At 41.0% G+C, this 25235-nt stretch overlaps 6 protein-coding genes across 6 annotated transcripts; all 6 read left to right on the forward strand.

Annotated features, from left to right (window-relative positions):
- Positions 1-2838, forward strand: LOC113160916 (protocadherin alpha-8-like). The gene is made up of 2 exons (XM_026358380.1): positions 1-2361; positions 2752-2838. Exons 1-2 carry the CDS (start codon positions 1-3, stop codon positions 2836-2838), a joined length of 2448 nt encoding a protein of 815 aa, XP_026214165.1.
- A 370-nt stretch (positions 2839-3208) lies between these two features.
- Positions 3209-9272, forward strand: LOC113160917 (cadherin-23-like). The gene is made up of 3 exons (XM_033326187.1): positions 3209-5623; positions 6636-9008; positions 9189-9272. The coding sequence occupies exons 1-3, from the start codon at positions 3224-3226 to the stop codon at positions 9270-9272; spliced, it is 4857 nt and encodes a 1618-aa protein (XP_033182078.1). The 5' UTR covers positions 3209-3223.
- A 564-nt stretch (positions 9273-9836) lies between these two features.
- On the forward strand, positions 9837-12787 carry LOC117152917 (protocadherin alpha-8-like). The gene is made up of 3 exons (XM_033326188.1): positions 9837-12164; positions 12492-12515; positions 12749-12787. Exons 1-3 carry the CDS (start codon positions 9837-9839, stop codon positions 12785-12787), a joined length of 2391 nt encoding a protein of 796 aa, XP_033182079.1.
- Positions 12788-12885: 98 nt separating this feature from the next.
- On the forward strand, positions 12886-15309 carry LOC113160918 (protocadherin alpha-3-like). Its single transcript, XM_033326189.1, has one exon. The coding sequence runs from the start codon at positions 12886-12888 to the stop codon at positions 15307-15309; it is 2424 nt and encodes an 807-aa protein (XP_033182080.1).
- Positions 15310-16075: 766 nt separating this feature from the next.
- Positions 16076-18788, forward strand: LOC113160919 (protocadherin alpha-8-like). The gene is made up of 2 exons (XM_026358384.1): positions 16076-18442; positions 18735-18788. The coding sequence occupies exons 1-2, from the start codon at positions 16076-16078 to the stop codon at positions 18786-18788; spliced, it is 2421 nt and encodes an 806-aa protein (XP_026214169.1).
- Positions 18789-19073: 285 nt separating this feature from the next.
- Positions 19074-24941, forward strand: LOC113160921 (protocadherin Fat 4-like). Its single transcript, XM_026358386.2, has 3 exons — positions 19074-21447; positions 22388-24720; positions 24912-24941. The coding sequence occupies exons 1-3, from the start codon at positions 19074-19076 to the stop codon at positions 24939-24941; spliced, it is 4737 nt and encodes a 1578-aa protein (XP_026214171.2).
- Positions 24942-25235: the final 294 nt, after the last annotated feature.

Raw genomic sequence — 25235 nt, forward strand, 5'->3', positions numbered from 1 at the left:
ATGGCGATAACGGGCAAAACAGGACAATGGCTGGGTGTGTGGATTTCTTTTTATCTGACACTGCTGGTTGGGACTCGCTGGAAAGGGGTTTCTGCTCAAATACGGTATTCTATTCAGGAAGAATTAAAACCGGGCACAGCAGTTGGAAATGTAGCCAAAGACCTGGGGTTAGATCTTGGAAGACTATCGGAAAGAAACCTTCGTGTTGTATCAGGAACAAAGCAGGATTTGTTTAAGGTTAATTCCCGAGATGGAGTTTTGTTAGTGAACCAGAGAATAGACAGAGAGGAGCTGTGTGCGAAAACGGTTCCGTGCATTACAAATCTGAAAGCAGTCGTGGAAAATCCTCTGGAGATGCACCAAGTGACAGTTGAGGTCGTAGATGTAAATGACAATTCGCCGAAATTCCCCGAAGAAAATTACACATTAGAGGTACTGGAGTCCGCCATAGTTGCATCTCGGTTTCAAATTGAAGGAGCGCACGATTTGGATGTTGGTTTAAATTCCCTTCAGTCATACAAGCTGCACCATAACCAGTATTTTCGCTTGGAAACTGAGGAATTTGGGGAAGATGGGAAGGTGCCATTCCTGATATTACAGCGACCTTTAGACAGAGAACAAACAGCTCAACACCATTTACTACTAACAGCTACAGATGGCGGAAAACCATCAAAATCTGCTACCATTAATATAACTGTTATTGTGTCTGACGTAAATGATAATTCACCCGTTTGCGATCAACAAAAATACTCCGTAACTATTAAAGAAAACGCAGCTGTGGGGACATTTCTACTGACAGTCAATGCGTCTGACTCAGACGAAGGGATGAACGGGGAGATCGAGTATTATTTAAGAAGTAAACTTAGAGGACTGTCATCTGAGCCGTTTGATTTGGACAGTAGAACCGGCAAACTAACAGTGAAAGGAAGCCTTGACTATGAAGAAAAGCAAGTGTACGAGATTAAGGTACTGGCAGCGGACAAAGGCGCCGTGTCTTTGTCCACACACTGCAATGTGGTTGTCAGAGTGGAAGACGTGAACGACAACAAGCCAGAAATAGAAATCACATCTCTTTCAAGTCGCATTCCAGAGGATGCGTCTCCCGGCACGGTGGTGGCGTTGATGGGTGTGACGGACCTTGACTCAGGTGTGAACGGACAGGTGGTGTGCAGTGTACCTGGTAATTTACCTTTTGACTTAAAACCATCCCCCGACGGACAATCGTACTCTTTGGTCACAAAGGACGTACTAGATAAGGAGAGAGTACATATGTATAATATTACAATAACAGCTAAGGATTTAGGGAGTCCAGCCCTGTCATCTACTAAAGTGATACAGGTCAATGTGCTAGATGTGAATGATAATAGTCCAAAGTTTACTGAAAGCCCGTATAATTTCTATGTTCCTGAAAATAACAAGGCCGGCATGTCAATATTTTCAGTGAGCGCAACAGATGCTGATGGAGGTGAAAATGCCGTGGTCACATATTCACTCAACCGAAAGAGTCCAGGTCCTGCTCTCACCTCCTTTTTAAATATAAATGAAGCCAATGGCACGATTTCAGCTTTAAAAAGTTTTGACTTTGAGACAGTGAAAACTTTCCAGTTCCAAGTTGTGGCCACAGATTCAGGAAGTTCGTCACTGAGCAGCAACGTGACAGTGAACGTGTTCATTCTGGATCAGAACGACAACGCTCCAGTCATCCTGTATCCAGTCAGCTCCAATGGTTCTGCTGAAGGTGTGGAGGAGATTCCCCGCAATGTGAACGCAGGACACTTGGTGACTAAAGTCCGAGCCTATGACGCTGATATAGGATATAACGGCTGGTTACTGTTTTCACTGCAGGAACTTACTGACCACAGTCTCTTTGGTTTGGACCGCTATACAGGACAGATCAGAACCCTTCGATCATTCACAGAGACAGACGAGGCTCAGCATAAACTGGTCATACTGGTGAAAGACAATGGCAACGTGTCACTGTCAGCAACAGCTACTGTGCTTGTTAAAGTTGTGGAGCCTAAAGAGGCTTTTGCAGCTTCTGATGTTAAAAGTTCAGCCAAACACGACGAGGACAATAATGTGACTTTTTATCTCATGATCACTTTGGGCTCAGTTTCAGTCCTTTTTCTCATCAGCATCATTGTGCTCATTGCAATGCAGTGTTCAAAGTCCACAGACTATACTTCTAAATACCTCCAAGAACCAAATTATGACGGGACACTGTGTCACAGCATCCAGTACAGATCTGGAGACAAACGGTACATGTTAGTTGGACCCAGGATGAGTATAGGATCCACTATAGTCCCAGGCAGCCATGCGAATACACTAGTACTTCCTGACAGGAGGAGGACATCTGAAGAGGTAAGTGTTTGCAATTATTCTCTTTACAACATAAACTTTCACACACTATAAAATCATTATTATTGTTGTCTTCCCCCGGTTAACGTGGTATTGCGCTGTCCGTGGTTCTGAAATTTTGCTCGTGTTCTTCTACACAACTGTGTTAGAAATAAGTGAATGGTCACTTCGTCTGTTAATCTTAATGACATTGGATTCTCTTTTCAGTTGGTACAATTAGGTCAGCCCATGTGTTTTGAGTTAATTAAGATGAATAATTGGTGTGACTGAATGGAGTCTTGGAAGAGATTTACAGCTCGTGCCTTTTATTCTGTTCTGTTCTGGTGAAATCACACAAACGGAATTTAACAGTGTGACATGTTATTTAACACTGTATGCAAACAACTCATGTAGCTATTTGAAAGTTTGTCATTGTGTTTGTCCGATTCAGTGTTCAATAACCACCCACTGGAGTCCCACACAAGAATACCGAGCAAGTAAATGACTCGGTAGAGAAAGTAGATTTATTGTCTTCCACAGAGTGGGACCATGGGAAACCTTTTAATGTTTTTACTCACCGTTTCCTCCTTTATTGCTTTTTTATAGGGCAATAAGAAAAATGAAGAACATGGTGAATGACATACTGATTTCGTATTGTATTGTAGCCCACTAGCCACATGGTGTCATTGTGGCCTAGATAATGATTGTTTTGATCAATCACCTCAGGCCCTGCCCATCTCTGGTGTATCCCTGATGGAAGTGGTATGCTGGCGGTATACACATCGTAGGCTTTGTTTTAAGTAACATGAGTAGCGGTTAATGTTTGTAGGAACTGATCTATTTGAATATGATGAGATGGATCTAATTGGATTCGGTCGATGAGGAGATGGATCATTGCATTTTCTTCAAAGCCAGCCTTCTTTTCTGCTTCGCAATGGGAGAACAAGGACAAAGGCGCCGAGTTAACTGCTGGTGGGTTGCCGGGATTTTGTTGCTGTGCTTCAATGAGGGGATTCTAGCTCAGCTAAGATACTCTGTTCCAGAAGAAGTTCAAGTGCGATCTCCTGTTGGAAATGTTGCCAAGGATTTAGGGCTTGATCTGAGCACTTTGACCGACAGACGGTTTCGTATTGTTTCGGGTCCAAATCATGCTCTGTTTCAGCTAAATCAGAACAATGGAGTGTTGTATGTTGGGGAAAAATTAGACCGCGAACAGCTGTGTGAAGAAACCACGATTTGTTTAATAAACCTGAAGGTTGTAGTTGAAAACCCATTGGAAATACACTACGTCGGCGTTGAAATAACCGATGTTAATGATCATTCGCCGACTTTTCCAGAAAACGAGCAGCGACTGGAAATAGTAGAGCATACTCCTCCCGGTACTCGGTTCAAAATTCATGCAGCTAGAGATCCTGATGTCGGCACATTGTCAGTTCGTTTATATAAGTTGAGCCCAAATGATCTTTTTGATGTTGAAGTCAGAGACAGTGAGGAGGACAAGATACCGTTTCTGGTGCTGAAAAAGCCTCTAGACAGGGAGCAAAAAGTGGAGCATCACTTAGTGTTAACATCTATTGATGGGGGCAGTCCATCGAAATCTGGGAGCCTGAATTTAACTATCACTGTGCTAGATGCAAATGATAACCGTCCTGTGTTCAGCAAAGATATATATACGGTGTCATTAGAAGAAAATGCACCGATTGGAACTCTTGTAATGCAATTAAACGCTACAGATTCAGATGAAGGTTCAAATAGCGAAATTGAATACAGTTTTGGAAAAACACAAAAGAAAAAAGTGTATGACACATTTGAATTAAACAGTGTCACTGGTGAGATTCGCGTTAAAGGAAAAGTGGACTTTGAAGATACGGAGCTTTACAGACTAGAGCTACAGGCTTCCGATAAAGGGCAGCCACCCTGGACAGCCGAGAGTCGAGTTGTGATAAAAATAAAAGATGTGAATGATAACAAGCCAGATATTGAAGTAACATCGCTGTCCAACGTTGTCCCAGAGGATTCAAACCCCGGATCTGTTATTTCTCTCATTAGTGTCACGGACAGAGATTCTGGTGTTAATGGAAAAGTTATTTGCAACATTTTGAATAATGTTCCGTTTGATTTGACGCCATCCATCGAGGAAAACATGTACTCTCTAGTCACAAGGGGACGTTTAGACCGAGAAAATGTGTCTCATTATGACATCATAATAACAGCAACTGATTGTGGTCAACCTCCACTTTCTATAGTAAAAACCCTGAGTGTTCAGGTGTCAGATGTAAATGACAACAAACCAAATTTTAGTCAGAATCCATTTGAGCTGTATTTGGTAGAAAACAATACTCCGGGATCATCTATATTTTCTGTAAGTGCAACTGATAATGATTTGAACGAAAATGCAGCACTTACATACCACATTGTGAGAGGTAATGGGCTTCAGGGTGATATGTCTTCTTTCCTGAATGTCAATTCGGAAACGGGACAAATATCAGCTCTAAAAAGTTTTGACTTTGAGACAGTGAAAACTTTCCAGTTCCAAGTTGTGGCCTCAGATTCAGGAAGTCCGTCACTGAGCAGCAACGTCACAGTGAACGTGTTCATTCTGGATCAGAACGACAACGCTCCAGTCATCCTGTATCCAGTCAGCTCCAATGGTTCTGCTGAAGGTGTGGAGGAGATTCCCCGCAATGTGAACGCAGGACACTTGGTGACTAAAGTCCGGGCCTATGACGCTGATATAGGATATAACGGCTGGTTACTGTTTTCACTGCAGGAACTTACTGACCACAGTCTCTTTGGTTTGGACCGCTATACAGGACAGATCAGAACCCTTCGATCATTCACAGAGACAGACGAGGCTCAGCATAAACTGGTCATACTGGTGAAAGACAATGGCAACGTGTCCCTGTCAGCAACAGCTACTGTGCTTGTTAAAGTTGTGGAGCCTAAAGAGGCTTTTGCAGCTTCTGATGTTAAAAGTTCAGCCAAACACGACGAGGACAATAATGTGACATTTTATCTCATGATCACTTTGGGCTCTGTTTCAGTACTTTTTCTCATCAGCATCATTGTGCTCGTTGCAATGCAGTGTTCAAAGTCCACAGACTATACTTCTAAATACCTCCAAGAACCAAATTATGACGGGACACTGTGTCACAGCATCCAGTACAGATCTGGAGACAAACGGTACATGTTAGTTGGACCCAGGATGAGTATAGGATCCACTATAGTCCCAGGCAGCCATGCGAATACACTAGTACTTCCTGACAGGAGGAGTACATCTGAAGAGGTAAGAATATGTTTTGAATTAAGTTGATGAAATTTTTTTTCGCTTACAATTAAACATATATGGCTACTTTTGGAAATGTTTTCACTTGTCGTTGCTCCAAGGTGATGAAGTGTTGATTGGTGGTGTTGGTCACAATTTGGTAATGTTCAAGTTGGTATTTGAGTTTCAGTTCGGATCTTATTTACTGAGCTACATATTCAGATTACTCTGTGAAATTAGCTACATGCCCCATACATGTGTTTATTTTGTAGCACTGTCCATGGTGCTGACAGTGAGTCATGCTACAGTGCTCCGGGGTATAAGTTTAGATTTCAAGTTTTGTCTATATCAGTTATTGATCTCAAGGACTGTATGATTGATATTGAAGCCCATTTTCTATGAAGTCGTCACACTGAGTGCTTTGTATTGTGCTGTATGTAATGTATTTTTTCCACATTCCAAGGTTCTGGTTCCTATGGATGCACATTGTAAGAGTCTAGCACACGCTGGAACCTGAGTATTGAATTGCATCTGGACTGCATGTATTCAGGCCATAAAGATATTAAAAATACTAATGATAATTTTAATGCTGATAACACATGAAAGCACGAATGCCTAATGAACAATTTGTATACTGTTATGATCGCATACCATGAATAAACAACTATAAGTTGTAACTTGCCTTTAAACTACGTTGGAGTTCAGAAGTTGCAAATTTAAATCACAAAGATTTTGTCTTTTATGTTAAGATTTAGGTTTAAATGAAGATATTCTGTACGGAGACCACCAGGTGTCAGTATCTAATCACCAAAAACTGTTGTATAGTAGCATTGGTCCTGCCCCTTTCGGAGGGCTTGTGTTCAGATTTCAAGAATAGAGACGGTCTGCGTTCAGCAGAGACGAGGATCGTCGTAGATACATTTGTGCATGGATCAGTTGAACATATGACGACTTTTTCAAAGGAATATAATGGGACTGAGACAGTTCTTCTTCCAAACGGTCTGTGAGTTCATATAACACTTACAATCAACAGCTCAAAGTGGAGACAATGGGAGTAGAAAAACAAAGACGAGGACCACAGTACTGGTGGGTAGTATTCAGTCTTTCTGTGGTGCTCAGCTGCGTGGAGCGGGTTTCAGCTCAGATTAAATATTCAGTTCCAGAGGAAGTAAAAGTGGGATCTGTTGTTGGAAATATCGCCAAGGATCTAGGATTGGACATCAGCTCTTTGGAAGAAAGACAGTTTCGTATCGTCTCTGGAAGTGAAGATGCTCAGTTTGCAGTAAACCAGAACAATGGCGTCCTGTATGTGCGTAAAAACATCGACCGAGAGGAGCTCTGTGAAAACGTTTCGCCTTGTTTAGTAAACCTGAAAATAGTAGCTGAGAGTCCCATGGAGATACATTATGTTGGAGTGGAGATAATAGATGTAAACGATAATTCACCGAGCTTTCAAGAGCACGAAAAAATACTGGAAATACCTGAATCCACACTCATAGGTAGACGCTTCCAGCTACCTACTGCGCATGACCCAGATGTTGTCGCTAATACTGTGCGTGCGTATAAATTAAATCACAATGAATATTTCAGTATACAAATTCGAGAGCGAGGAGATGACAAAATACCGTTCTTAGTCTTGCAGAAGTCTCTGGATCGGGAGAAGAACTATGAGCTCAATTTGACACTAACAGCAGCTGACGGTGGAAATCCACCGAGATCAGGGACTCTTAATGTCACAGTCATTGTGCTTGATTCTAATGATAACCATCCCGTATTTAGTCAAGAAGTGTATTCAGTAACAATACCTGAAAACGTACCTGCAGATACAAGTGTAATTAGTGTTAATGCAACTGACATTGATGATGGTGCAAATGGAGAAATTGAATATTTTTTCGGTGACGAACTTGAGGCCAATTTATTTGACATGTTTACCTTGGACAAAGACACTGGTGAAATTAGAGTAAAAGGTGAAATTGACTTCGAGAAGGTTGATGTTTATAAATTAGATGTCCATGCCACTGACAAAGGGCAACCTCCAATGAGTACAGACTGCAGAGTGATCATCAAAGTACTGGACGAAAATGACAACAAACCTGAAATAGAAGTGACATCTCTGTCAAAGATGGTGTCTGAAGATTCAAAACCTGGGACTGTGGTGGCTCTTATTAGCATTACGGACAAAGACGCCGGTTTAAACGGAAAAGTAAAAAGTAAAATTTCAGGAAATATCCCGTTTGAATTAAAACCATCATTTCAAGATAATATGTACTCTTTAGTTTTGAAACAGCGTTTAGATCGCGAATTAATGTCGCACTATGAAATAGAAATAAAAGCCACAGATTGTGGTCAGCCTCCTCTGTCTACATCGAAAACGCTGAGCATTGATGTAGCAGATATGAATGATAACAACCCCGAGTTTCTGCATAATCCACTTGAACTTTACCTGGTAGAAAATAATGTGCCAGGTAACCCAATATTTTCAGTTACTGCTTCAGACAAAGACTTGAATGAAAACGCGGCTTTGACTTATCATATTGTTAGAGAGGAAAACAGTAAAGTTAAAACTGCAGCATTTTTAAACATCAATTCAGATAACGGACAAATAACCGCGCTAAAAAGTTTTGACTTTGAGACTATGAAAACTTTCCAGTTCCAAGTTGTGGCCTCAGATTCAGGAAGTCCGTCACTGAGCAGCAACGTGACAGTGAACGTGTTCATTCTGGATCAGAACGACAACGCTCCAGTCATCCTGTATCCAGTCAGCTCCAATGGTTCTGCTGAAGGTGTGGAGGAGATTCCCCGCAATGTGAACGCAGGACACTTGGTGACTAAAGTCCGAGCCTATGACGCTGATATAGGATATAACGGCTGGTTACTGTTTTCACTGCAGGAACTTACTGACCACAGTCTCTTTGGTTTGGACCGCTATACAGGACAGATCAGAACCCTTCGATCCTTCACAGAGACAGACGAGGCTCAACATAAACTAGTCATACTGGTGAAAGACAATGGCAACGTCTCCCTGTCAGCAACAGCTACTGTGCTTGTTAAAGTTGTGGAGCCTAAAGAGGCTTTTGCAGCTTCTGATGTTAAAAGTTCAGCCAAACACGACGAGGACAATAATGTGACTTTTTATCTCATGATCACTTTGGGCTCAGTTTCAGTTCTTTTTCTCATCAGCATCATTGTGCTCATTGCAATGCAGTGTTCAAAGTCCACAGACTATACTTCTAAATACCTCCAAGAACCAAATTATGACGGGACACTGTGTCACAGCATCCAGTACAGATCTGGAGACAAACGGTACATGTTAGTTGGACCCAGGATGAGTATAGGATCCACTATAGTCCCAGGCAGCCATGCCAATACTCTAGTACTTCCTGACAGGAGGAGGACATCTGAAGAGGTAAGACAAATTTAGAAGTAATGCATCACTTGTTTTGGTTTACATATATCTGCTGATAAAACATTGAGGTAGTTTGAACATAATTTTTTACCTATTAAATTATATTATGTACCTAAAGATTTGGCCAAGGTTTTGGCAATGTCCAATGGTTACCTCCTTAAATATGCAAAATGTGTTCAGGTTTTTCAGCGCAGCACCGTCAGATACCTATTATATTTTGTGCCGCTGTCCATGGTGCTGACGTCTCGTTGTCGGGATTTATAATGGGACATTTTTCTAGAGTTGAAGAACGAGCTTGTTACGCTGCGTGGGGTGGTTAGACTAAGGTCTTCACGTTTTCCGTTGTGCTGAATATTTGTCCCTAGTGTATTGGTTTCCACAGTCCAATGCTGAAGTTGAAAAACTTAAGAACTAATAAGCGTTCCTCACACTGTTTATGCTGTCAACCAGCCCGAGTATTTACTTTAAAGTAATTGTTGAGTCTATCGTGAGACCGAATTGTATACATGAGAGGTGTCTATTCAATGTAATGGCTCTTTTTTATACGATGTGTAGGCACTCATTTGGTGCACTGGGTGTCAGTGTTACATAAGGGAACTGGTGCTGCTTCAGTCAAAATAGACTCAGCCCCTTTCACAACGACCAGTTTTCAGCTAAGCCACAACGAATGTCATCGTTTTCGGTTTTGTTATCTGCACCTTTACGACCCCAGTGCTTTTTCTGACAGACAATCTCAGGACGAATGGATGTGTTTTAAGTGGAAGCTAAATGTGGATGTTAATTTAAATTGATAACAGCAAAAGGGACAAAGGATAAGAAGGAGGAACGATGTCTTGTTCGCGCCCCCTGCTTTTCTCTCTGTTGTTTTGTTTCACTGAGCTGGTTTCTGCTCAGATAAAATATTCCACTCCAGAGGAAGTTAAGGTGGGGACTATTGTTGGAAATGTGGCCAAGGATTTGGGCCTGGAAGTGAGTTCACTGGTAAACAGGCGATTTCGGATTGTGTCTGGGGCTCAGGACGCGCTTTTCGAGGTAAACCCGAACAATGGGGTTTTGCATGTTCACAAGAATATCGACCGAGAACAGATGTGCGACAGAAATGGTGCCTGTTTAATAGATCTGAAAATCGTTCTGGAAAATCCGCTTGAAATCCATTACGTCACAGTGGAAATAATGGACACTAATGACCACATACCGAGTTTTGTGGAGAAAGAAAAGCTAATAGAAATAGCAGAAACGACATTACCGGGAGCACGGTTTCAGTTACCAGGTGCACGTGATCCAGATGTTGGAATAAATTCCGTTCAGCGCTACAAACTTAGTGCAAATGACCATTTTCATCTTGAGATCCGAGATAGGGGAGAGGATAAAATACCTTTCCTAGTGTTGCAGAGGCCGTTGGACAGGGAACAGAAATCCAGCCACAGTTTGATTTTAACCGCTATAGACGGAGGAACACCGCCAAAATCAGCAAATTTAAACCTCACAATAAGAGTTCTTGATAACAATGATAACAGACCTATCTTTTCTAAAGAGGTTTATTCTACTGTATTAGCAGAAAACGTTGCATTAGGTACGATTGTGATGAAGGTCCAGGCAACGGATCTCGATGAGGGCGCTAATGGGGATGTTGAGTATGCCTTCGGTAGTGACATTAATTCCGACGTCTTACGACTATTCAGTCTGGACAGAAATGTGGGAGAAATTCGAGTGAACGGACAAATTGACTATGAGATAGCTGATGTTTTCAAATTAGATATCCAGGCTTCGGACAAAGGTCAGCCTCCAATGACAACTGACTGTAGAGTCATTATAAAAATTCAAGATGTAAACGACAATAAACCAGAGATTGAGGTGACATCGTTATCCAGCATGGTCCCAGAAGATTCAAAACACGGAACCGTGATTTCTCTCATTAGTGTTACGGACGTTGATGCCGGTCTGAATGGAAAAGTCATATGCAGTCTCACAGAAAATGTGCCATTTGAATTAAAGCCGTCATTTAAAGAAAACATGTATTCATTAGTGACTAAAGAGACACTTGACAGAGAAACGGTGTCACATTATGACATTTTAATAACAGCTACAGACTGTGGTGAGCCCCCTCTTTCCACGCAAAAGACGTTGAGTATCGATGTATCCGACGTGAATGATAACATCCCCATGTTTTCACACAGTCCTCTGCAGTTGTATATGAAGGAAAACAATGCTGCTGGAGCATCAATATTTTCTGTGAGTGCATTAGACAAAGACTTAAACGACAATGCAGTAGTGTCTTATAGTATAGTTAGAGGAGAAGGAAGTAATAATGACATGGCTTCTTTTCTGAATATCAATTCAGATAACGGACAAATAACCGCGCTAAAAAGTTTTGACTTTGAGACTGTGAAAACTTTCCAGTTCCAAGTTGTGGCCTCAGATTCAGGAAGTCCGTCACTGAGCAGCAACGTGACAGTGAACGTGTTCATTCTGGATCAGAACGACAACGCTCCAGTCATCCTGTATCCAGTCAGCTCCAATGGTTCTGCTGAAGGTGTGGAGGAGATTCCCCGCAATGTGAACGCAGGACACTTGGTGACTAAAGTCCGAGCCTATGACGCTGATATAGGATATAACGGCTGGTTACTGTTTTCACTGCAGGAACTTACTGACCACAGTCTCTTTGGTTTGGACCGCTATACAGGACAGATCAGAACCCTTCGATCATTCACAGAGACAGACGAGGCTCAGCATAAACTGGTCATACTGGTGAAAGACAATGGCAACGTCTCCCTGTCAGCATCAGCTACTGTGCTTGTTAAAGTTGTGGAGCCTAAAGAGGCTTTTGCAGCTTCTGATGTTAAAAGTTCAGCCAAACACGACGAGGACAATAATGTGACTTTTTATCTCATGATCACTTTGGGCTCAGTTTCAGTCCTTTTTCTCATCAGCATCATTGTGCTCATTGCAATGCAGTGTTCAAAGTCCACAGACTATACTTCTAAATACCTCCAAGAACCAAATTATGACGGGACACTGTGTCACAGCATCCAGTACAGATCTGGAGACAAACGGTACATGTTAGTTGGACCCAGGATGAGTATAGGATCCACTATAGTCCCAGGCAGCCATGCGAATACACTAGTACTTCCTGACAGGAGACGCACTTCTGAAGAGGTAAGCCCAATCTTAAACTAACGCATAACTTGCATATGGAAAAGTATTTATCATCCTAGCAATAAATAATTACGTGGTAGAAAATATTGTTCCTGTGGGTATTGCCTAAGAAAAATCAATGACCCCCTTCTTTACTTTGTTGACTGTGTATTTCGTGCAGTGTAGAATATTTTGTTCCGCTGTCCAATATACTAAAGTTTGGTTGTGATATATTTAAAATCGGTATTGTTTTTTTTTTTTTGGCTGGAGAAATATAAGATTTGTTTCTACTTTATTTTAGCAACGCTTGAAATGCTAAAATTTTACGCTGTCCATGGTTCTGAAAGCCTTTATAAAAGCCTTTATAAAAGTGTAAGACATCGATGTCTTTGGTTTGTGAGTGGAGTGAGTAGAGGGATAGAGAGAGAGAGAGACTGAGAGAGAATGAGAATGAGAATAAGCTGAATTTGCCTTTTTTAAGCTTAAAGCACAGAGAATTAATGCAAGTTTACATTAGGATTTTTCCTCTGGGTGTCACTATTACATCAAGAAACACTGAGGGCTTTGTCCCTCCCCTTGTAAGGCTTTTGTTTCCTACTGAACAGAGGCAAGAAGGCGTTTGGATCAAGCACACCAGCTCATAGATGCTTTGCGTTCTATAAATATGCAACATTTAATAGTGGTGAAGTAAACATTAGTCGCATTGGCGGGTTTCTGTGTATATGTGTGCTGTTGGATAACGATGGGGACCGGCAGAAAAACTCGAACGATGGACTGCTGCTGGTTTGTTTTTTATTCGGCTCTTTCGCTGCTTCTCGGAAAACAGGCTTTAGCTCAAATAAGATACTCTATTCCTGAGGAGGTTAAGGACGGAACGATTGTTGGAAATGTTGCCAAGGATCTTGGACTTGACATCGCCTCTTTGACCGATCGGCGTTTCCGTGTCGTGTCTGGAACTAAAGAAGCTATTTTCGAAGTAAACCAGAATAATGGGGTATTGTACGTCAATGGTCATATCGACAGAGAAGAGCTCTGTCAGGGCCGCGGTGCGTGCCTAATGGAGTTAAAAATCCTTGTTGAAAATCCCCTAGAAATACACTATGTAGTAGTAGAAATTACTGATGTAAATGACCACTCTCCTATTTTCCCCCAGAAGGAACAGACCTTCGAAATAGCAGAACAAACTTTACCTGGAAAACGGTTTCAACTGCACACTGCTCGTGATCCAGATGCTGGAATTAATTCTATTCGTACTTACACTTTAACATCAAATGATCATTTTGAAGTAAACATCCGTCAGACTGACGTGGACAAAATCCCATTTTTAGTCCTGAAGAAATCTTTAGACAGAGAACAAAAGAACAAACACATGCTTCTGGTCACAGCAGTCGATGGAGGTAAGCCTCAGAGATCAGACACACTAAATGTTTCTATTATTGTTCTTGACAGTAATGATAATCGTCCAATATTTAGTCAAGAGATTTACCAAATTACAATACAAGAAAATGTTCCAGTTGGCAGTTTAATATTTCAGATGAATGCGACTGACTATGATGAAGGACCAAATGGAGAGATTGAGTACAGCCTTGGAAAAACACTGAGGCCAAAAGTCTATGATATTTTTGAATTAGACAAAGTGACAGGAGAGATCAGTGTAAAAGGAAAAGTGGACTTTGAAGAAAACGATTTATATGAACTGGACATTGAGGCATCAGATAAAGGAACACCTCCATTGACGGGTGAATGTAGAGTTATTATAAAGATAAAAGATGTCAATGATAATCCTCCGGATATAGAAGTAACTTCACTGTCAAATACAGTTTCTGAAGATTCAAAGCCTGGTACAGTTATCTCACTCCTCAGTGTGAGGGACATTGACTCAGGTATCAATGGAAAAATTATTTCACACATAGTCGGTGACGTACCTTTTGAATTAAAGCCATCCTATAAGGAAAACACATATTCAGTTGTCACTAAAGGGGTTTTGGATCGAGAGGCGGTACCACATTATGAAATAACAATAAAAGCCACTGACTGTGGTGAACCTCCATTATCCACATTCAAAACTCTGAACATTCAGATATCAGATATAAATGACAACAGCCCACATTTCGAACAAACCATTTTACAATTTTATATCGTAGAAAATAATGTTGCTGGGAGGTCAATATTTTCTGTAAGTGCAACAGACAACGACTTGAATGACAACGCAGTGATTTCGTACCATATCATAAGAGAAGGAAGTATGAATGACATAACGTCTTTCCTTAATGTCAATTCGGAAAACGGACAAATATCAGCTCTAAAAAGTTTTGACTTTGAGACTGTGAAAACTTTCCAGTTCCAAGTTGTGGCCTCAGATTCAGGAAGTCCGTCACTGAGCAGCAACGTGACAGTGAACGTGTTCATTCTGGATCAGAACGACAACGCTCCAGTCATCCTGTATCCAGTCAGCTCCAATGGTTCTGCTGAAGGTGTGGAGGAGATTCCCCGCAATGTGAACGCAGGACACTTGGTGACTAAAGTCCGAGCCTATGACGCTGATATAGGATATAACGGCTGGTTACTGTTTTCACTGCAGGAACTTACTGACCACAGTCTCTTTGGTTTGGACCGCTATACAGGACAGATCAGAACCCTTCGATCATTCACAGAGACAGACGAGGCTCAGCATAAACTGGTCATACTGGTCAAAGACAATGGCAACGTCTCCCTGTCAGCAACAGCTACTGTGCTTGTTAAAGTTGTGGAGCCTAAAGAGGCTTTTGCAGCTTCTGATGTTAAAAGTTCAGCCAAACACGACGAGGACAATAATGTGACTTTTTATCTCATGATCACTTTGGGCTCAGTTTCAGTCCTTTTTCTCATCAGCATCATTGTGCTCATTGCAATGCAGTGTTCAAAGTCCACAGACTATACTTCTAAATACCTCCAAGAACCAAATTATGACGGGACACTGTGTCACAGCATCCAGTACAGATCTGGAGACAAACGGTACATGTTAGTTGGACCCAGGATGAGTATAGGATCTACTATAGTCCCAGGCAGCCATGCCAATACTCTAGTACTTCCTGACAGGAGACGCACTTCTGAAGAGGTAAGCCTTTATGCTTTGCGACTCGACAGTATTGGGCACAAGAAACAGTACCAAATTGTATTGACCTGACATGTCTTAGCCTTTGAACTCTTTATGTTGATGTTTGACATCTTTGACTTTTTCCTGCATCCTGCCATTCAGCCACCTGCGGGTCATCCAGCTTCCATCTTCACCTGTTTCCCATTTTCTAATAAGCTCATATTGTGTATACCAGTAATCTCCACCTGCTATTTGTAAAGGTTTTTAATGGACTTGTATCTTGGACTCCTGTCCTTTAACATTTTTTCCCCAAATTCTTCTATCTTATGTCCTTACACTTTTTTTTATTCCTGCCTACCTTGAAATGAAATAACTAGGCCAAATCAGAATTATGTTTAGAAACAATGCATTCAGTAATATAACATGATTCCCACTTCTATTTTGAGGTGAAGAGCAACTTAAATTAATAAGGCTAAATACAAGTGCATCACATCAGTCAATTTGCTTTGTGATGAGTAAGAAACGTGAGAGAACAGAACAACGTTGAGAAATATTTTACTGTAAAACACAATTATTTTTCTGGGATTTCTTTTTTAAATTATGAATTACACGTGATCAACTGTACCTTTTAATATTTTCCTCTTGGTGTCACTATTACATCGGGAAGCTGTGGACGACTTTGTCCCTCCCATTGTAAGGCTTTTGTTTCCTACTGAGAAAAACCAAGAAGGCGTTTGACTCAAGCACATCAGCTCATAAACCGTTTGCGGCTTGTGAATATGCGACATTTAGCTGGTTGGAAATAAATGTTTGTCGCATTGACAGGCTTCTGTGTATATGTTTGAGTTGGATAATGATGGGGACCGGTAGGGAAACTCCAACGAGGGACTGCTGCTGGTTTGTTTTTTATTTGGCTTTGTCGCTGCTTCTCGGAAAACAGGCTTTTGCTCAGATAAGATACTCTGTACCTGAAGAGGTCAAGGACGGAACGATCGTTGGAAATGTTGCCAAAGATCTTGGGCTTGACATCGCCTCTTTGAAAGATCGACGTTTTCGTGTCGTGCCTGGGACCAAAGACGCCTTTTTTGAAGTAAACCAGGACAATGGAGTCCTGTATGTCCATAAGAATATTGACAGAGAGCAGCTCTGCCAGGGCAGCGGTGCGTGCCTGATGGAGCTTAATGTTCTTGTTGAAAACCCACTGGAAATGCATTATGTAGTTGTAGAAATTACTGATGTGAATGATAACTCTCCAATTTTTCCTGAAAAGGAGCAAATTTTTGAAATAGCAGAACAAACCTTGCCAGGAAAACGATTTCAACTGCACACTGCTCGTGATCCAGATGCTGGAATTAATTCTATTCGTACTTACACTTTAACATCAAATGATCATTTTGAAATAGACATCCGTCAAAGCGATGAAGATAAAATCCCATTTTTAGTGCTGAAGAAATCGTTAGACAGAGAACAAAAGCTGAAACACTCACTGCTGGTTAGAGCAGTTGATGGAGGTAAACCTCAAAAATCGGGCACTTTAAATATTTCTATTATTGTTCTGGATACTAACGACAACCGCCCAACATTTATTCAAGATACTTATCAAATCGTTATTAAGGAAAATGTTCCAATTGGCACGTCAATATTTCTAATGAATGCAACAGACCCTGATGAAGGCACCAATGGGGAAATTGAATACAGTCTCGGAAAAACACTTAAGAAAAGCGTATATGATATTTTCGAATTGGACAAGTTCACTGGTGAAATACGAGTAAAAGGAACAGTGGACTATGAGGAAAACGACATTTACAAACTAGATGTTGAAGCATCTGATAAAGGACAACCTCCACTTTCGGGTGAGTGTAGAGTTATCATAAAAATCATAGACGTGAATGACAATCCACCAGAAATAGTAGTAACATCACTGTCAAATATAGTGTCTGAAGACTCAAAACCTGGCACAGTGATTTCACTCATTAGTGTGACAGATAAAGATTCCGGAGTGAATGGAAAAATTATTTCAAGTATAACCTCGGACGTCCCCTTTGAATTGAAGCATTCCTATAAGGAAAACGTATATTCAGTTGTAACTAAAGAATTCTTGGATCGAGAAAAGGTGTCACATTATGAAATGACGATAAAAGCCACCGACTGTGGGGAACCTCCATTACAGACTCATAGAACACTTAGTATTCAAATATCAGATATAAATGATAACAGTCCGCAATTCTCTCAAAGTCCTTTACAGTTTTATCTGGTAGAAAACAACGTTGCTGGAGCGTCAATATTTTCTGTAAGTGCAACAGACAACGATATTAATGATAATGCAGTCATTTCTTATCACATCTTTAAAGATGAGAATCAAAATTACATGACTGCTTTTCTCAATATAAATCCCACTAATGGACAAATATCAGCTCTAAAAAGTTTTGACTTTGAGACTGTGAAAACTTTCCATTTCCAAGTTGTGGCCTCAGATTCAGGAAGTCCGTCACTGAGCAGCAACGTCACAGTGAACGTGTTCATTCTGGATCAGAACGACAACGCTCCAGTCATCCTGTATCCAGTCAGCTCCAATGGTTCTGCTGAAGGTGTGGAGGAGATTCCCCGCAATGTGAACGCAGGACACTTGGTGACTAAAGTCCGAGCCTATGACGCTGATATAGGATATAACGGCTGGTTACTGTTTTCACTGCAGGAACTTACTGACCACAGTCTCTTTGGTTTGGACCGCTATACAGGACAGATCAGAACCCTTCGATCATTCACAGAGACAGACGAGGCTCAGCATAAACTGGTCATACTGGTGAAAGACAATGGCAACGTCTCCCTGTCAGCAACAGCTACTGTGCTTGTTAAAGTTGTGGAGCCTAAAGAGGCTTTTGCAGCTTCTGATGTTAAAAGTTCAGCCAAACACGACGAAGACAATAATGTGACTTTTTATCTCATGATCACTTTGGGCTCAGTGTCAGTTCTTTTTCTCATCAGCATCATTGTGCTCATTGCAATGCAGTGTTCAAAGTCCACAGACTATACTTCTAAATACCTCCAAGAACCAAATTATGACGGGACACTGTGTCACAGCATCCAGTACAGATCTGGAGACAAACGGTACATGTTAGTTGGACCCAGGATGAGTATAGGATCTACTATAGTCCCAGGCAGCCATGCTAATACTCTAGTACTTCCTGACAGGAGACGTACTTCTGAAGAGGTAAGAAAAAGTTAATTTAGTTCGTTTTACTTTTTGGCACTATGAACATTGTTTTGGAGAAACATAAATAGGTTTTATTTAGATATTAGGGATACTTTACTATTGTGGAAGACACTATCAGACCCTGCCATTTGCCTTATGATGGGACGATTCATTTGTATAAAACTTTTCATGATCTAACATAGGTGTATACACTTGCATGCATATTTATATCTTGGCTACCTGCTGTGAGCGTGATGGACACAGAATGTTCCACTTTGCAAATTAAAATAAAGAAAATGTGCATTATATTGCAATGAATCCACTGTTAAATATGAGCAGTGGGTCGCTTCTGTTTGTGGGACGTGTTTCGGTGTAAAACTGCATTCTCACGATGAGTTTAGTCCGTTTCTTGGAAGGATCGCAAGGTGTCACTAAACAACAAGAAATACAGACCACACCTCCGTCTGTACGCAGGTCTGTGAGACTGACTCTGAAGCAAACAGTAGGACAGACCATTCTCCATCGACTGTGACTGTATTATAGCGATTTTCTCGTCTTTCTCAGATTCGAGCGCATTGTATAATATTATTTGTAATTCAGATAATGGCTATGAATCGTATTTAGATCAGTATTTGCTGGATTTACTAATTGACAGCACACAATGGAAGAAAGCGGACGGAACTCCAAGCGACAGGGGAAGAGATGGATTGCCTTCGTGCTGGCTTTTACGCTGATTTTCGGAATAGCGTCCGGACAAATACGATATTCTATCTTGGAAGAGATCAAAGAAGGAACTGCTGTGGGGAATATAGCAAAGGATCTGGGAATCGATCCCAATATACTAAAAACAAGGGGATTTCGTATTGTTTCGGGCTCTACCGAACCCCTTTTCCATGTAAACCAAAATGATGGGATTCTATATGTAAGCCGTAAAATTGACCGAGAGGAAATATGCCAGCGGACCAGTGTGTGTTTGATTAACCTTAAAAGCGTACTCGAGAACCCACTGGAGATTCATTATGTTGCAGTAGAAGTGCTGGACGTAAACGACCATTCCCCCTCTTTCCCGGAGAACAACAAAAGGCTAGAGCTTTCTGAATCCACTTTACCGGGAACAAGGTTTCAGTTGCATGCTGCTTTAGATCCGGATGGAGGGGTGAATTCCATTCAACAGTATAAACTAAATGCAAATAATAATTTTCGGTTGGAGGTAAAGGATCGCGGAAAAGATGGTAAAGTGCCTATTTTACAACTGCAAAGTCCGTTAGACAGAGAAGCATCTAGCAGCCATAAACTGCTGCTTACTGCCATGGATGGGGGTAAACCTCCAAAATCAGGCACCATGGAAATATTCATAGATGTTTTAGACGTGAATGACAATGTTCCAGTGTTTACAAAAGATACCTATTCCGCAGAGGTAAACGAGAACGCACCAGTTGGCACAACAGTCATACGCGTAAACGCCACAGATATGGACGAAGGTTTAAATGGAGAAGTTAGTTATTCCTTCGGCAATGTCAACAGTCAGGTGCGTGAGCTGTTTGATGTCAACTCAAACACAGGTGAAATAATCGTAAAAGGACAGTTAGATTACGAAGTGGATGACAGTTTTGAGATAGTTATACAAGCATCTGACAGCGGTGCTGTTCCCTTCAGAACGGATAAAAGCGTTACTGTAAATATTAAAGACATTAATGACAATGCCCCTGTAATTGACGTAACGTCGCTGTCTAACACAATTTCAGAGGATTCTAGACCAGGTACTACTGTGGCACTTATTAGCATTACAGATTTGGACTCTGGAGTGAACGGTAAAGTTATCAGCTTTGTAGAAGGCGATGTCCCTTTCACACTAACGCCTTCAATACAGGACAACATGTACGCTGTCGTGACAAAGACACAGATTGACAGAGAAAAGCAATCGATTTATGAAGTGACAGTGATCGCTAAAGATGCAGGTGAACCAGTTTTGACATCTGAGAAAACATTTACAGTGGTTGTGTCTGACGTGAACGACAACAGTCCAGACTTTTCAATGAACCGATATAATTTTTATGTTGCTGAGAATAATCCACCAGGAGCATCTATATTTTCTTTAAATGCGTCTGACCGCGATGAAGGAGATAATGCTTTAATATCCTATCACATTGTAAGAGATGGAAGCGATGATAGTAAAATAACTTCATTTCTCAACATAAACAGTGAAAACGGAGACATTGTGGCTCTAAAAAGTTTTGACTTTGAGACAGTGAAAACTTTCCAGTTCCAAGTTGTGGCCACAGATTCAGGAAGTCCGTCACTGAGCAGCAACGTCACAGTGAACGTGTTCATTCTGGATCAGAACGACAACGCTCCAGTCATCCTGTATCCAGTCAGCTCCAATGGTTCTGCTGAAGGTGTGGAGGAGATTCCCCGCAATGTGAACGCAGGACACTTGGTGACTAAAGTCCGAGCCTATGATGCTGATATAGGATATAACGGCTGGTTACTGTTTTCACTGCAGGAACTTACTGACCACAGTCTCTTTGGTTTGGACCGCTATACAGGACAGATCAGAACCCTTCGATCATTCACAGAGACAGACGAGGCTCAGCATAAACTGGTCATACTGGTGAAAGACAATGGCAACGTCTCCCTGTCAGCAACAGCTACTGTGCTTGTTAAAGTTGTGGAGCCTAAAGAGGCTTTTGCAGCTTCTGATGTTAAAAGTTCAGCCAAACACGACGAGGACAATAATGTGACTTTTTATCTCATGATCACTTTGGGCTCAGTTTCAGTCCTTTTTCTCATCAGCATCATTGTGCTCATTGCAATGCAGTGTTCAAAGTCCACAGACTATACTTCTAAATACCTCCAAGAACCAAATTATGACGGGACACTGTGTCACAGCATCCAGTACAGATCTGGAGACAAACGGTACATGTTAGTTGGACCCAGGATGAGTATAGGATCCACTATAGTCCCAGGCAGCCATGCAAATACACTAGTACTTCCTGACAGGAGGAGGACATCTGAAGAGGTAAGACTAAAATTCAGTTTACAAACTCAAAACATCTGGACAGAGTATGACGTTTTATTGTTCGGACATGTTTCACAGTATATTTTATCTTTCCTGTGTTTGGTGTTTCTGTTTTTCATACAATAATGTCCCATTTAGTTATTTTGAAAGCAAGAGTTTTAATTTTGCCAATCAATATAATATTAGATTGGCCGTCTTTTTCTTATTTACATGTTTCCAAGCCCATATTGTTTATCTCTTCTCCACTATTAACTCTTATAGCCCTTACGATTACTGGGTATTTTTCAAAGAACATATCAAAGTGTTTTTGTAACTGCAGCTTCTGACAGTGGTTGACATTTATTGGAATGTGTGATTAGCACATTGCTGTTGGTGATATGCCTGAATTTGTTGGAGTGTCCTATAGCAGGATTGATATTTTGGGTTCCAGTGCTCTTTGTTTTAAAAAGCTTAGTACGTGAGGGGCTACGACCGCTGTCCAATGTCCTGAAATACATTGGATTAACTGTTTCTAAGTAGATTATAATGGACAACTTACATACCATTATTTAAACTAGTAAATATATAGTAATATCTGTACAAAACATTTAAATTACAGTGAACAGCAGCTGATTTAAAGGTTGATATTAGAAGAAGCTTTGCCATTTAAAAGATTTGGGGGCATTATGACATTTTCTTCCATTTTATCCAGGTAGATTTGCAACATGGCATGTCTTTTAACCACTAAAACTGGTACACAATGTTGTCCCCTTGGTGTCACTGTCACACCAACAAGACCATACAAGACTTCGACCCTCCCCTAGCATGGCTTTTGTTTGGTACCTCACAGCAGAAGATACATGTCATGTCCGAAGTGGAGCAGGATTAGACGGTGTGGTAGTCGAGTATACAAAACTGAGCATTTGAGAGAATAAGCTCTCAGTATTTATGTTGGTTAACAACGATGGGGTTCAAAGGACGATTAACTGGCTATTGTTCGATTGCTGTTTATTTTTTCTTACTGTTGATTTACGGAAAACAAGCTGTGGCTGAATTAAGATACTCGATTCCTGAGGAGGTGAAAGAAGGGACCGTTGTTGGAAATGTTGCTAAAGATCTTGGTCTGGACAAAACCTCTTTTGTCGATCGACGGTTCCGTGTTGTGTCGGGATCCAAGGAAGCTCATTTCGAGGTAAATCCCGACAGCGGTGCTTTGCAGGTTCATAAAAAGATCGACCGAGAGGAGCTTTGTCAGGGAAGCGGTGCATGCTTAATGGAGCTTAAAATCCTTGTTGAAAACCCGCTGGAAATGCACCATGTCCTAATAGAAATTACGGACGTAAATGATCACTCCCCGATATTTTCTGAGAAGGAACAGACATTTGAAATAGCAGAGCATTCATCTCCGGGGACGCGTTTCCAACTGCATGCGGCCCGTGATCCTGATGCTGGAATTAACTCTATACGCTCATATACGTTAACATCAAATGATCACTTTGAAATAGAAATTATCCAAAACGATGAAGATAAGATACCATTTTTAGTGCTGAAAAAGCCCTTAGACAGAGAACAAAAGAATCAACACTCCCTAATTGTTACAGCAGTAGATGGAGGTAAACCTCAAAGGTCAGGGACACTAAATGTTTCCATTATTGTTCTTGATAGTAACGATAATCGTCCAATATTTAGTCAGGATACTTATCAAATTGAAATATATGAAAACTCCCCAGTTGGTACTACTGTTTTAAGAGTGACTGCAGTAGATCCAGATGAAGGGACTAATGGAGAAATAGAGTACAGTCTGAGCAAAACATTAGGGCGTAAAGTGTACGACATATTTGAACTGGATAGTTTGAGTGGTCAAATTAAAGTAAAAGGAGCTGTAGATTATGAGGAATTACAGATTTATAGATTTGATGTGGAGGGATCGGATAAAGGAACACCTCCTCTGACGGGGAGGTGTAGAGTAATTATAAAAGTGAAAGACGTCAACGATAATCCACCAGAAATAGAAGTCACATCACTGTCAAACACGGTGTCCGAAGATTCAAAACCTGGCACAGTTATATCTCTACTTAGTTTGACAGATAAAGACTCTGGTGCTAATGGAAAAATAATTTCACAAATAACCGATGAAGTGCCTTTTGAATTGAAGCCTTCATACAAAGAAAACATATATTCGGTTGTTACAAAGGCATTCTTAGATAGAGAAGAGGTATCGCATTATGAAATTAGAATAAAAGCTACTGACTGTGGTGAACCTCCATTATCCACATTCAAAACTTTGAACATTCAGATCTCAGATGTAAATGACAACAGCCCACAGTTCAACCAAAATCCATTACAGTTTTACCTGGTAGAAAATAATGTTGCTGGAGCTTCAATATTCGCCGTAAGCGCAACAGACAAAGACGTAAATGAAAATGCAGCTGTTTCATATCATATCGGTAGAGCAGGAGGTGAAAACGACGTTACAGCTTTCTTAAATATCAATTCAGAAAACGGACAAATATCAGCTCTAAAAAGTTTTGACTTTGAGACTGTGAAAACTTTCCAGTTCCAAGTTGTGGCCTCAGATTCAGGAAGTCCGTCACTGAGCAGCAACGTGACAGTGAACGTGTTCATTCTGGATCAGAACGACAACGCTCCAGTCATCCTGTATCCAGTCAGCTCCAATGGTTCTGCTGAAGGTGTGGAGGAGATTCCCCGCAATGTGAACGCAGGACACTTGGTGACTAAAGTCCGAGCCTATGACGCTGATATAGGATATAACGGCTGGTTACTGTTTTCACTGCAGGAACTTACTGACCACAGTCTCTTTGGTTTGGACCGCTATACAGGACAGATCAGAACCCTTCGATCCTTCACAGAGACAGACGAGGCTCAGCATAAACTGGTCATACTGGTCAAAGACAATGGCAACGTCTCCCTGTCAGCAACAGCTACTGTGCTTGTTAAAGTTGTGGAGCCTAAAGAGGCTTTTGCAGCTTCTGATGTTAAAAGTTCAGCCAAACACGACGAGGACAATGATGTGACTTTTTATCTCATGATCACTTTGGGCTCAGTTTCAGTCCTTTTTCTCATCAGCATCATTGTGCTCATTGCAATGCAGTGTTCAAAGTCCACAGACTATACTTCTAAATACCTCCAAGAACCAAATTATGACGGGACACTGTGTCACAGCATCCAGTACAGATCTGGAGACAAACGGTACATGTTAGTTGGACCCAGGATGAGTATAGGATCCACTATAGTCCCAGGCAGCCATGCCAATACTCTGGTGATGCCTGACCGAAGAACATCCACAGAGGTAAGAATTGAATATGTAGCATGTGTGGGTTAGCATTTTAGAAGTGTGGCATATTGTTGTAGGTTTGTGCACTTGTGTCTTTTTAAACATATTTAAATAGTGTTTGGATTCAATTAGACTAAGATAGGTGCTTTTGTGCAGTTGTTGTTCTTACAACATTTGTCATGTTTTTTTGACGTTGAACCTTACAGCCAGCTTGTGATCGCTGTCCATGGTGCTGAAGTACGCTGGCTGCACTTATTATTTTAATTGGAATTTGCAGTCCATAATTATTGGGCTGCTATTTTCTTTCACTTGCCACTGGATTGTTAACAGTTTTTTTCTTGCTACATCAATTAAGTACCTAGCCCCAACGACGTTGTAACTATGATATATAATTTTTGGCAAACATGTTGGGTTTCAAACTTGTCTTGTATACAACGTAGATGACTTTGGTCGTCTAAAGTAATTTGGTCTGCTAAATGACTAAATGTAAGTAATATCCTCTTGGTGTCAGTGTTACACCAATTAGATCA

The sequence above is a fragment of the Anabas testudineus genome, chromosome 10 (assembly GCF_900324465.2).
Source record: "Anabas testudineus chromosome 10, fAnaTes1.2, whole genome shotgun sequence".
Classification (NCBI taxonomy): Eukaryota; Metazoa; Chordata; class Actinopteri; order Anabantiformes; family Anabantidae; genus Anabas; species Anabas testudineus.

What these genes read in the sequence shown, in the direction of transcription:
- LOC113160918 (XM_033326189.1), top strand. Translation starts at nt 12,886, where the DNA reads ATGGGGACCGGCAGAAAAACTCGAACGATGGACTGCTGCTGGTTTGTT.
- LOC113160921 (XM_026358386.2), top strand. Translation starts at nt 19,074, where the DNA reads ATGGAAGAAAGCGGACGGAACTCCAAGCGACAGGGGAAGAGATGGATT. An exon ending in AGAGGTAAGACTAAAATTCA is followed by an intron (nt 21,448 to 22,387) that starts GTTTACAAACTC and finishes TGGGGTTCAAAG; the next exon opens with GACGATTAACTGGCTATTGT. An exon ending in ACCGAAGAACATCCACAGAG is followed by an intron (nt 24,721 to 24,911) that starts GTAAGAATTGAA and finishes TGAACCTTACAG; the next exon opens with CCAGCTTGTGATCGCTGTCC.
- LOC113160917 (XM_033326187.1), top strand. Translation starts at nt 3,224, where the DNA reads ATGGATCATTGCATTTTCTTCAAAGCCAGCCTTCTTTTCTGCTTCGCA. An exon ending in GGAGGAGTACATCTGAAGAG is followed by an intron (nt 5,624 to 6,635) that starts GTAAGAATATGT and finishes TACAATCAACAG; the next exon opens with CTCAAAGTGGAGACAATGGG. An exon ending in GGAGGAGGACATCTGAAGAG is followed by an intron (nt 9,009 to 9,188) that starts GTAAGACAAATT and finishes AAATGTGTTCAG; the next exon opens with GTTTTTCAGCGCAGCACCGT.
- LOC117152917 (XM_033326188.1), top strand. Translation starts at nt 9,837, where the DNA reads ATGTCTTGTTCGCGCCCCCTGCTTTTCTCTCTGTTGTTTTGTTTCACT. An exon ending in GGAGACGCACTTCTGAAGAG is followed by an intron (nt 12,165 to 12,491) that starts GTAAGCCCAATC and finishes GGTTCTGAAAGC; the next exon opens with CTTTATAAAAGCCTTTATAA. An exon ending in ATAAAAGCCTTTATAAAAGT is followed by an intron (nt 12,516 to 12,748) that starts GTAAGACATCGA and finishes CCTACTGAACAG; the next exon opens with AGGCAAGAAGGCGTTTGGAT.
- LOC113160916 (XM_026358380.1), top strand. Translation starts at nt 1, where the DNA reads ATGGCGATAACGGGCAAAACAGGACAATGGCTGGGTGTGTGGATTTCT. An exon ending in GGAGGAGGACATCTGAAGAG is followed by an intron (nt 2,362 to 2,751) that starts GTAAGTGTTTGC and finishes CAACTCATGTAG; the next exon opens with CTATTTGAAAGTTTGTCATT.
- LOC113160919 (XM_026358384.1), top strand. Translation starts at nt 16,076, where the DNA reads ATGGGGACCGGTAGGGAAACTCCAACGAGGGACTGCTGCTGGTTTGTT. An exon ending in CTGAAGAGGTAAGAAAAAGT is followed by an intron (nt 18,443 to 18,734) that starts TAATTTAGTTCG and finishes GCAATGAATCCA; the next exon opens with CTGTTAAATATGAGCAGTGG.